The sequence below is a fragment of the Mandrillus leucophaeus genome, unplaced genomic scaffold (genome assembly GCF_000951045.1).
Source record: "Mandrillus leucophaeus isolate KB7577 unplaced genomic scaffold, Mleu.le_1.0 Scaffold186, whole genome shotgun sequence".
Taxonomy (NCBI): Eukaryota; Metazoa; Chordata; class Mammalia; order Primates; family Cercopithecidae; genus Mandrillus; species Mandrillus leucophaeus.
In genome coordinates, this window is record NW_012101876.1 from 4690062 (window position 1) to 4702148 (window position 12087).

At 38.2% G+C, this 12087-nt stretch overlaps 2 protein-coding genes and 1 long non-coding RNA gene across 3 annotated transcripts in view; 2 read left to right on the top strand and 1 right to left on the bottom strand.

Annotated features, from left to right (window-relative positions):
- The window catches only part of COL6A6 (collagen, type VI, alpha 6), a 117303-nt gene extending 113099 nt beyond the window's left edge, over positions 1 to 4204 (top strand). The window contains exon 36 of the mRNA XM_011977965.1: positions 3557 to 4204. Within this exon, the coding sequence (XP_011833355.1) occupies positions 3557 to 3746 (190 nt within the window). The 3' untranslated portion in view covers positions 3747 to 4204. The remainder of the gene's footprint in view (positions 1 to 3556) is intronic.
- Positions 4205 to 4688: 484 nt separating this feature from the next.
- LOC105538160 lies at positions 4689 to 5443 on the top strand. Its single transcript, XR_001005847.1, has 2 exons — positions 4689 to 4859; positions 4890 to 5443. It is a non-coding gene; the product is annotated as an uncharacterized LOC105538160 (long non-coding RNA).
- Positions 5444 to 7287: 1844 nt separating this feature from the next.
- Positions 7288 to 12087, bottom strand: part of PIK3R4 (phosphoinositide-3-kinase, regulatory subunit 4) — a 72330-nt gene continuing 67530 nt past the window's right edge. The window contains exons 17-20 of the mRNA XM_011977966.1: positions 9839 to 9939; positions 9316 to 9404; positions 8951 to 9059; positions 7288 to 7834 (exon numbers count right to left, since the gene is read on the bottom strand). Of these exons, the coding sequence (XP_011833356.1) occupies positions 7664 to 7834; positions 8951 to 9059; positions 9316 to 9404; positions 9839 to 9939 (470 nt within the window). The 3' untranslated portion in view covers positions 7288 to 7663. The remainder of the gene's footprint in view (positions 7835 to 8950; positions 9060 to 9315; positions 9405 to 9838; positions 9940 to 12087) is intronic.

The following is a 12087-nucleotide window of genomic DNA, read 5'->3' on the forward strand; positions in this document are numbered from 1 at the left end:
TGGGCAGCGTGAAGGGGCTAGGGAAGAGTCCAGTAAAGATAAGACCATGAAAACAATGTGCTTCAGACTCAAAAAAATGCCCTTCCCATGATCAGTGGAGCCATGTTCTATGCATACAATCGTCACTTTGGGGAATGAGTTTATAACGTTCAGTCTGGAAGATAATAAGGAAATGCTGGGATAGCGCATGGGTGGCTCACTCCTGTAATCCCAGCACTTTGGGAGGCCAAGGCAACAAGACTGCTTGACCCCAGGAGTTCAAGACCAGCCTGGGCAACATAGTGAGACCTCAGCTCTCCAAAAATAAAACAATTGGCCAGGTGTGGAGGCACGCACCTGTAGTCCCAGCCATTCGGGAGGCTGAGGCAGGAAGATCACTTGAGCCTAGGAGATCTGGACTGCAGTGAGCTATGTGATGGCAACACTGCACTCCAGCCTGGATGACAGAGTGAGACCTCGTATCAAATAAATATATATAACATTATATTTGTATGTTATATATAATATGTATATATATACACACACACACTGGGAAGAGCAAAAATGAAGAGAGATGTGAGAAAATTGTATTTGCAGTGAAATTTAGCCATGGCTGCTGTTCTTGGTAGATGTTAATAATATATTTGTATATTATACATTATATTTGTATATTATATAATATATATTTTTTATATATATACATACACACACACATACTGGGAAGAGCAAAATGAAGGGAGATGTGAGAAATTTGTATTTGCAGTGAAATTTAGCCATGGTTGCTATTCTTGGTAGATGTTAATATTTGTGTATTATGTATATTATACATTACATTTGTATATTATATAATATATATATACACACACATACACACACACATACTGGGAAGAGCAACATGAAGGGAGATGTGAGAAATTTGTATTTGCAGTGAAATTTAGCCATGGCTGCTGTTCTTGGTAGATGTTAATATTTGTATATTATGTATATTATACATTACATTTGTATATTATATAATATATATATACACACACATACACACACACATACTGGGAAGAGCAACATGAAGGGAGCTGTGAGAAATTTGTATTTGCAGTGAAATTTAGCCATGGCTGCTGTTCTTGGTAGATGTTTGTTGATCAACTTATTACATCTCTGATAACACTGATGGAAGTGAACTGAGATACATGTTGGAATTTGAGTTTTAGAAGCCTAGATATGTAGTATACAAAGCATGGAGGCTTTGGAGTCTATGTAACATGAATTGGCATGGTTTTTTTTGTTGTTTGAATGTTTCCTTTCTGCTTAACTCTGTTTATAGGTGGAAGAAAAAGTGTGTGTTTCTATGTGTGTGAGAAGTGAAATAACTTTAATTTTAAATTTGTTCTATATCTTTCACTATACTCATTTTCTAAATACTGATTTTTTTGAGAGGTCAGATTTTATAGCTGGTAAAAACAGAAAAATAAGAAAGGGATCACAATGAATATTACCACTGTTTTGGTTTCAATGTTTTGAAGTTCTCTTCAGTCCTCCTGTATTAGTCTTTGCATTGCTATAAAGGAATAGCTGAGACGGGGTGATTTATAAAGAAAAGACGTTTATTTGGCTCACGTTTCTGCAGACCATACAAACATGGCACCAGCATCTGCTCAGCTTCTAGTGAGGCCTCAGGAAGCTTTTACTCATGGTGGAAGATGAAGGGAGAGCAGGCACATCACATGGCAAGAGAGGGAGCAAGAGAGAGAAGGTTCCAGGCTCTTTTTAAACAACCAGCTCTCACATGAACTAAGAGCAAGAATTCACTCATTACCACAAAAACAGCACCAAGCTATTCATGAGGGATCCACCCCCATGACTCAAACACCTCCTACTAGGCCCACCTCTAACACTGGAAGTCACATTTCAACATGAGATTTGGAGGGGACATCCAAATCATATCACCTCCCTTGACTGTAATTCAGCTAATTGCTGAAGTTTATCAGTATTAAGAAGACTCTCTCTCTCTTCATACCACCAGCTTTCACGCATTCATCCTACAAATATTTACGAAGAGCCTGCTGCACCAGGCTCTCATACCTTAGCCGTCCGGCCTGCCCCAAGCCATCTGTGTTCCTATAGTTCTACACCCATTTCCAGGTGTTTCTGGTAGTATGAAATTTATCTCACTTTCTTACTCCAAATATGTTGATAGTTCTCCATAGTGTCCTGAATAAAAACCCAGTTCAATGGCAGTAACATTGAACTCGGTCTCGGAACAGTTGGGTTATAGTTCCGGCTCTGCCATTGACCTTCACCTCAATGCACTTCAGTTTCCTCATCTGTAACCAACAGAGCACCATGGTAACTAGTCTAGGGGACTTCAGTTGTTATTCACAACAGAAATCATTTTTCATTCCCATTTTACACCTGAAGAAACAAGAGTCACTCTAGTTAAATGATTTGCCCAGAGCTGTTCGGCTAGGGGCTAGAATATAAGAATGTGAGAAAGCGTCTGAACCCAAAGCTCTTTCCACAACATCCCTGTATATAGGATTGTCTGAAACGGCTCCCTTTTTGTACTGGCTGATACAGTAGCCACCAGCTATATGTGGTTATTTAATTAAAATTAAATCTCAGTTCCTCAGTCACACTAACTACATTTCAAGTGCTCAAAAGCCACCTGTGGCTCATGGCTGCCATATAGGCAGTACAGATTCTCAGACACTTCTGTCAGCACAGGTTTTTTCAGACAGGCTCTAAGTTCTAGTTAGCACTTGGCTTCTATGATTCCCTGATTTCTCAACCTGTCCTGCGAGTCCTACCAGGGTCTGACTCCAGCTTCTCTTTACTGTTGGGTTACTCATGACTCCTAGCCAGGCTCTTGATGTGCCTGCCAGACTGGGCTCTATTTCTATGTCCCCCATTGTACCTAACACCATGCCTTCTATTAAGCAGAGAGTAAACATATGGATGGATAGATGGACCTATGGAAGAAAGGAAGAGAGGAAAGAAGGGAGTGGCATACATTCATGCTTTCATTAGACAAATACTTATTGAGTGACTGCTATGTGTTAAGCACTTTTAGGTTCCTGGGATTACTATAGTGAACAGACAAGATCTCATGAACCTTCTGTCTGGTTGGGTGGAAAAGTGGGGAACAGATCATAAAGAAGTTTACAGGTAAATAAAATTTCAGATAGTGCCAAGTGTTACAAAGAAAATAGCATGATGTGCTGAGGGACTGGAAGTAGGAGTGGATCTGGGAAAACTATAGATATGGTGGTCTGTGATGAGGTACCATTATGAACCCAAATCTAAATAATCAGAAGGACCATCCTTGGTAGATCTGAGTGGTACATATTCCATGAAGAAACTTTGCTGCTGAAATAATACTTTTGCATACTTTGATGAGATGTATCATTTGTCAGCTTCTGATATATGAGCCAATATAAGTACCCAGTTTAATAATTTTAAAATTACCCTGGAGGAAGGCTGCAACAAGGAAATGGGTGAAACCATTAATTAAGACAGATTAATACGTAGTCTATTAAAGTTGAAATGGCATTTATCTTCTATGATGTTCTCTTTTGTTGTATAGCTTTGTTCCTGGACCATATAAAGCTACCCTCAAAGAAGATGTATTACAGAAGGCAAAATTCTTTCAAGATAAAAAATATCTTACAAGAGTAGCAAGAAGTGGCAGAGATGATGCTATTCAAAATTTTATCAGAAACACCTCCCATACCTTTAAGAATGGAAGAAGGGTGACAAAAAGTGCTCCCAAATGACGTGGTAAAAAAAAATGCTTGAACAACTTAGCCTTAGGAAGCATAGTAAGACTCTGGACTTAAATAGTAACTAAATCTGCTGCCAGAACTCAAGCAACAGTTTGTAGGTTATCAGGTGACTTGACCCCTGCATTCATTGGTATTAAGATATATCTTGTTCATTTATTTGACCACTCCTGACAATTCCAGCACTCTACAGCTGATACGTCCAAGAACTGTTTCATTAGAAGACAGAAGAATGAAAGAAGTGTTTTGAAAAGTCTAATGGAGATATAAATTGAAGGTAAAATTTATATGATGTATGCATATGTGTACATGAGTCAATGTTAATTCTTTTATCTCTGTCCAGTTCATTTCCTGCAAACCCATCCTCCTTTCCTAATTTAGTAATGTCTAACGCTCATCTATTTAATCAAAGTTATTTTTAAATGTTTTAAGCTACTCCAAAATTTACCCTAGAAATGGCTGCTGTTTATATGTCATATTTTTAAAATTTGACCTTCTATTCCACTTAAACACACCACTGTGGGAGTTGTTTGCTTGGACTGATGAGAAGAGGGTAATTTTCTCCATCTCTAAATCCTCCTAAACTCACTGAAAAACTCATTAATTCCCACAGAATATAAATTATTGCTTTTGAGCTGGAAGTTTTCTCTTCATTAGGAAGCTTACTGCCATTTTGATGGAGCTTGAAGCCATTTTGATGGAATTCTAGTCTGTCTTTCCTGTTATGGTCATTTATTAATTTTCACTAATTCATATATGCTTTAGACAAGGAGAGTCAAGACACAACTTGTCATAGATGAAGCTCAGAGTTACTTTTACCCATCAGGTAGCTGTTTAGTCAATAATAAACAGCACCAAAACAGGATTGGCAGAGCTCTTAAAAACAGCCTTAAATACACGCTGAGTTTAGAAAAATGTAAGAAAATAATTGTTTTAATCTACAAATTCATATGCAGTTGCAGAGATGCAAAAGAGATCAGAGTAAAAGTATGAAAGGTTTTAGAAGTACCTAGTCTCTAGTAGCATGCTCTGATAGCTGTGTCCTCATCTGCATTTAATTTTTCTTTTTATGATAGGGCTGATATTTTCAACAACTAAACACCCGAAGTATTATAGCATTATTTAATTTAAACACAGTGTTCAGACCTTACCTCAGTCTAAGAGCTGGCTCCACAGTTGGTAGCAATGGCCCTGTTAGGCAGACTGTCCCCCTCTTTGGGAACGGCAAGAAGCCCTGCTTGGATGCATGGAGTGGATGGATACTGACACCAAGGACATTCAGATTTTCTTTCCTATACCTATTTTCATAAAACTTGGAAAGACAAACTATTTGCAGCATTTTTTAAAAACCACTTCTGCCATTCTTACTTAGGTAAATCCAGAGATAGCACCTAATGTCTTCAGAGGAGACAGAAGTTCAAGGAGTTAAATGTCACATTCATACTCAGGTAGCAGAGAAGAATAAAACACATCAGGTTTGCTTCATCTATCCTAAGTGGTGCTTAGAGGTTCAGGAAAAATGTCTCAAGTACAGGATATTAATGAGCAATATTTACAATGTATTTTAATAAAAGGGATTTTTCTAGTTAACTCTGAGTTAAGCACAAACTTTTGTTAATTGTTGGAAATACCATTAAGATGTATTTGTCTGTTTTTCTGCATTGGCAAGTAAAGAACACCAAACAAGTATTCCCTTGGTGACAGATTATTTTTAGCATTTTGGGCCATCTTTTGAATCACTAATAGGTGAGAGCTCTGAAGCATGCTGCAAATAGAAGTTCCTTTTTAAAAATGCCTAATATTAGTATTTTCCCTGATTTACCTCTTTCTCCTAAAAGTAGAAACAGCAAAAATTAAGTTGAATATAAATGTAATAAAGCTATATTTAACCCAAGAATCACACAAGCAGGATGCTTCTTGGTTTAAAAATGTGAATTAATCGACTGTAAAGGAACTGCCTCCCATTATCTCTGCACTGAGCTATGACTCAAACTTATTTTTTTTTAAGTAGAGGTCAAAAGGAGATGCAACTTAACATGGCATCAGATTGTAATACTTAGAATTCAACCAAATAACTTTTTTCTAAAACTGGGGCTTTTCTGTGGGGCAAGGGGACAGAGAAGAATGGGTGGTAGCAGGAGATAAGGGGAGAAAAGGATCATATCTCTGTCAGCCCACTCCATTTTTTTTTCTTAGCATTTCCCACATTTATCAGTCTTACAGCTTATCTAATGGCTCCAGGCTGAAGTCCAATCTCAGCATTAGAGTTTCTATATCAAAAAAAATTTTCCCCAACCCCCTGCAGACTCAATCTGACTTAGTGGCTAGAAACCCTGTAAATATGGTTTTGGCAGACATTAAGGGGAAACAAAGGCAAGGCAACATGACAATGCCAAATTTGAAGCTATCTAGGCCTAGTTAGTCCATCATTCCTAACTTTGACGTTTCTGAATGACTGGCATTTTCTGACAGTTTTGTTGTTTACCTGTCTAAAAACTAAGTGCAGCTGGCTCTGTATCTGTGGGTGCTCCACATCCATGAGTTCAACCATGGATAAAAAGTATTCAGAAAAAGATGTTTGTGTCTGTACTGAACATGTACAGACGTTTTTCTTTTCATTCTCTAAACAATACAGTATAACAATTTATATAGCATTTATAGTGTATTATATCACAAGTGATGTAGAAATAATTTAAAGTATATGAGAAGATGTGTGTAGATTATCTGCAAATACAACATCATTTTATGTAAGAGACTAGAGCATCTGTGGCTTTTGTTATCCTTGGGAGGTCCTGGAACCAATGCCCCAGAGATACCTAGGGATGATTGTATTGAATCATGAAACTAGATATATGCTTTGTAAACTACATGTACTGTAACTTAATTATATAATTATAAAAATACAGAAAATTCTTAGCGTATTTCTAAGCAAGCAGGCTTTTCTCTTGGCTGAGATTTTTATAGACTCATGTAACTAATTTTAAACTAAAATATTCTGAATACCATAAACCCTTCTACAAGTGGATGAGAATTAAATATGGAGACAGTCTGTATGCAAATAGCAATCCATAACCTTGAAGGGTTTTATCTTAGTGGAAAAGACCAATTTTGGCCTTTTAAAAATGTCTATTTTTGGTGTACTTTGAACTTTATTTTTCTTTTTCATGCATTCAATAGTCTATACTGGATAAAAGCAACCTGTTGGGCCAAGTGTCAGAATTTATGGTACAGTCCATAAAAAATAATGATGGCCAAGAGGAGGCATACTTGTATAACTAATATGCAGGAAATCAATTCTATAATGTTAAATAACTAATAAGGCAGACTGTAAAACACACAAGAAATATTAGAGCAGAAAGAGCACAATATTTAGAGTCCAGAGATTTGGACCTAACGCCTGGTTCTGTCACTGATTCCTTGTGACATCGAGTCCATTTCTTCACCTTAGAACAAATGCTGCTGGAGAGATTATTCCTCTGCTTAAATTTACCATTTAAAAACACCACCAAAAACACAAACACTTAGGATGCACGAATACAGTTTAACTGCTTTGAATAGCATTTTTAATAGCAAAAATGTGTTTATACTTATAATAGCTTACAACCATCTTTTCAACCATCTTTTTCAATACAAAATAAACATTCATTTTCATATTTTATATTTCTCACCTCTATAACATATACAATAAAAATCCCAGACATTGTTGGCTGGCTGATTCTTGCAAAGAGATGCATAAGTAAACTAGTTAAGTACATCTTAACCATTTTGGGTATCATTTAGTCAGTCACGAAACAGTAATATAGAGACATAATTTTGAAAATTAAGCAAATGAATCTGTTCTCTAGAAATGCCTTTTGAGTTATAGTAGTATATTTATAACTTTATTACAATTTATACAAATCAGTAGGTTTTTATTTCCACACCTTCACAATCCCATCTCTAGAAGCAGTTACAATGAAGCCCTGTGTTGTCTGGAATGTGGCGACATCAGTGATGATGTCGTGATGTCCCACGGGCAGGGACTCTGGGCCCCTTCGAGGGGTGTCATCACTTGGTCCTACCTTCTGCTTATTCTGAATTTCCTGTCAGGGAGCAAGCCAGAAGTTAAAAGTCTGTACCACATTCTTCCTCTCGTCAATAGTCTTTGCTTCTGAGATGCTGTTGTATTTAAGTTAACACCTTTTGTAAAGTAGTCATGCTTTCACAAATACACTGAGCAAAAGGAGCAGAAGAGCCAAAAATGACATTCCAGGGTCCTAGTCATTGGATTTCATAAGTAGCCACTTACAGATATGGAAAACTTATTTTAGGTCAATATTCCGTGCATATTAACTTTTGCCAACATCAAAAGAAAAAAGGGATAGAATATAATCAAAAGAGGTATAGCCAGGCACGTTGGGTCACACCTATAATCCCAGCACTTTGGGAGGCCAAGGTCTCCCAAGTCACAAAGTCAGGAGATCGAGACCATCCTGGCCAACATGATGAAACCCCGTCTCTACTAAAAATACAAAACTTAGCCAGGTGTGGTGGCACACACCTGTAGTCCCAGCTCCTTAGGAGGCTGAGGCAGGAGAATCGCTTGAACCCGGGAGGCAGAGGTTGCAGTGAGCAGAGATCGTGCCACTGCACTCCAGCCTGGCGACAGAGCGAGACTCCATCTCAAAAAATAAAAAATAAAAAAAGGTATACATGACCAGAATATAAAAAATACATAGCAGACGTTCTAGCACTTCTAAAGCTCATTAATATTTGTCATGAAGGAAGCACACTTTTATTTATGGAACACCTACTTTGGCCCAGGTACTAAGGGTATATTCTCTCACTTGAAGTTTCTGCCTGAGTCAAGAATACAAACTTTACAGTCCCAAAGCCAGGTTTGAATCCCAGCTTTCTGTTTACTAGCTGTGTGACCTTGAACAAGTTACTTAACCTCACTGTGCCTTTTTCATTTGTAAGAGGATAATAAAAGTGCTTCCTTACGATGTTATAAAGTACATACTGGTCATTTGAGCTATTACTTATATGCACTTTCTTTATGCTTATTTTACCTTAATAAAAGTTAATTTTTTTTAATTCAAGAAAAAATAAATCTCCTAAATTCAAAGTACTCCTCGCTTGGTCACGTCATTTATTTTAATTCTGTTTACAAAAGCCATGTTTGTGCTTACAAAAGTTGAATGAAAAGACTACAGTACCTGGACAACTTCAGTGCCTTCAATTATTTTCCTGTAGTAGGACACAGATGGGGAACTAGTACTTCCTGCAACAACATAGGACCTTTCTGGGTAGGCCAAGTCCCAAAACCTAGGGAAGAGGAAATAAATGACAATCTTTATAGGACAATGAGAGGAACTAATAATCATTGGCTTATCTTCATCAATGCATTGTTTTTCTTTTGCGTTAGAAAAAGAGGTTTTTATAGAACAGCATACCATTGGTTACAAGTAAAGTATTAACAGTTGTCCTTATGATTTTAAACATTACAGTGCCATCAGTATCTGTAATAACAGCTTGTAAAAGTATCCATTTTATTCTTTAAGTATTTGTTGAGATCGTGTACCTTATTTTCATATCGGAGCCAGCTGTTAGCAGGATAGGATTTCCGTCTGCAGGACTACAGTAGATACCATGGACGCTATGAGGAGAAGGCTTAAAAGAAAGAAATGTGCAGTCAAATAAAAGACATCCGTGTATTCCATAAGTGATGGTGCTATTTCTAGAGGCAAGTTAACTGTCAGTAGCTTTACAAGCACCTGGTTACCTGAAGAAATGAGAGACCAGTTATGTATGCCCTATCTACCTCAATCTGGGCTTTTCCTAATTAGGCTAGATCTCACTGGGGTTCCAAAGAGACATCACAAGCTTTATGGGCTAGCAACTTATTTACCCACTAATGCAGAACACTAGCAAGGAAACACTCATGTAGCAATGGCCACATGATACTTGATGTTATTAAAAACCCAAATTTAAACATAACCCAAAAGCCCAACAGATACTAGGTTTGATTAAATGCCTGAAAGTACTTAGGATGTAGGGAATAATATCATCCTTTACAGTAAAAACTGTAAAAACTGAAGTCAAACCTGTAATTCAGAAAGTGGTGGTGCACTGCTGGCCCAGAGAGTAAATCTTCTGTCACCAGTCTCCATGTCCCACATGGACACTTCATTGTTGCCCTGAACAGCTAAAAGAGACAAAGGCCAGAATCTAGACTCCGACAAAAAGAGTTGGGGAAGATTACAACAAAACAAATTGCAGTCCTGAGAGAAAGACAAATCTCTTTCTTTCAGGGGGAGAGACAATATAAGAGGCTTTATTCACTTATTAATATTTACTGAGCCAGTAAATATTTTTACTATGGGCTAGTCATTGCGCTAGGCACTGAAGAAAAGATGGCAAAGCAGAAAAATTCCCAGTTTCATGGAACTTCCATTCTAGTGGGGACAATAGACAAAAATGCAAAGGCCTTTCTGAAGCAGGCGTGTGCTTAGTTGAAAGAACAAGTCAGTGTGGCAGGAACAGACTGAGAATGGGAGATAAGTAGGAGAAAGGGCAGTAGTGCTGGTCACTTTCCATTTGCTGCTCTAAATCTGGCCCAAATGAACCACATCAACAAGCTCCTGTACCCCCTCTGGCTGGGTTTGCCAGCCTGTGATAGGCTAAATAATGGCCCCAAAAGTATCCAAGTCCTATCCCCTGGAACCTGTGAATGGTACCTTATATGGCAAAGTGACTTTGCAGATGTGATGAAATTAAGGACCTTGAGACGGATTATTCTGGATTACTCAGGGGGCCCCACATGCAATCACAAATCTTAGACGGGGGAGGCAGATTTGGCAGCAAGAACAGAAAGCAACGTAACAACGAAACAAGATGCTATGTTGCTGGCTCTGAAGATGAAAGAAGGAGCCATTAGCCAAGGAATTTAGTTCTAGAAGCAGGAAAAGGCAAGGAAATAGATGTTCCCCTAGTGCCTCCAGAGGGAATACAGGTCTGCTGCTACCTTGATTTTGGTCCACAAAACCCATTTCAGACTTCTGGCTTCTAGAATTATTAAAAAAAATAAGTTGTGGTGTAATAGGAAACTAATATATGCCTATGGGAAACCGCAGCAGGAGATCAAAGGAAGAGAGGGAAGAAAGTCAAGTCATTCACATCAGGCTGGTTATATCCCTCATCTCAAAGTCACTGCTCCTTTCAAGGTGGCCTTCTCTATTCCTTTCCAAATTCAGTAACCATGCCCTCCTCCCCTCAAGCCTTCTACTGCTACTCTGCTGTTACCAGCCCATATTACTGCGCTACCTTTTGTAATACCCCGACACCCAAACCTTTGTAAACAATTTTATTTGAAAATAAATTCTTAAATTATCCTACCTTGAGTGTGCTACTGTTTCCTGTTAGAATTCTGACTGAAAAAGGTCAGGGAGGTGGCAAGAAGGCAGGTCCCATAAAGTCTTTTGGACCAAGAAGCCAATGGGAAGGTACTGAGCAGAAGAAACAAAATGGTCTTAAGAAGCACAGACAGAAGCAGGCTGTGAAGATATTACATTAATAGGGAAAAGAGACTATAGTGGTTTGGACTAGGGAGATAGTGATGGAGGTAGTAAAGAGTGATCAAATTCTGGATATACTTTAAAATAGAACTTACAGGACTGGCTAATGGACTGGAAGTGGGATGAGAAAAAGAACAGGTGAGGATAATTCCAGGCCTCTGAGCACCCAGCTGCCATTTACTGAGAGAACACCATAGGAAGAGCGGGATAGGAGGCAGTGGTGGAGACACTTAGTAGAGAGGAAATCAAGCATTCAGTTTAGTTAGACATGTTGAGTTTACAAAATGGCTATTAGACATCTTAAGAAAAATAGATATGAGTCTGAATAATAGTTAAAGCATGAGATTGCATGAGATCACACACACAGCCAGTGTAGGAAAAGTGGTTGAGACCAAAGACTGGGTCCTGAGGCAGGCCACAAATTAAATGCCAGAAGATGAGAAGGAACCAGTAGATCAAGAAGTTGTAGAATCAAGAGAAATGTCTTTGAAACCAGGTAAGGAAAGCATCTGAAAACAATAGAAATCAACTGTTCAAATGGTAAGTCAAATAAGAAAAGGGCTCACAATAACCACAGAACTTGGCAACATGGTGACTTTGATAGCAGCAGTGTATGCGATGGACTATATGTACAAGAAGGGACCGCAAAGAGCCTAGAGGCAAGAGGGCTGAGGGAAAACGTAAGAATAAAAAAAGCTATTATTTACCAACCATTAATTGTGTGGTAGAGTATGTACTTTGCATGTTTTATCTCAATTCCCTATAACTCTACAAAGCAA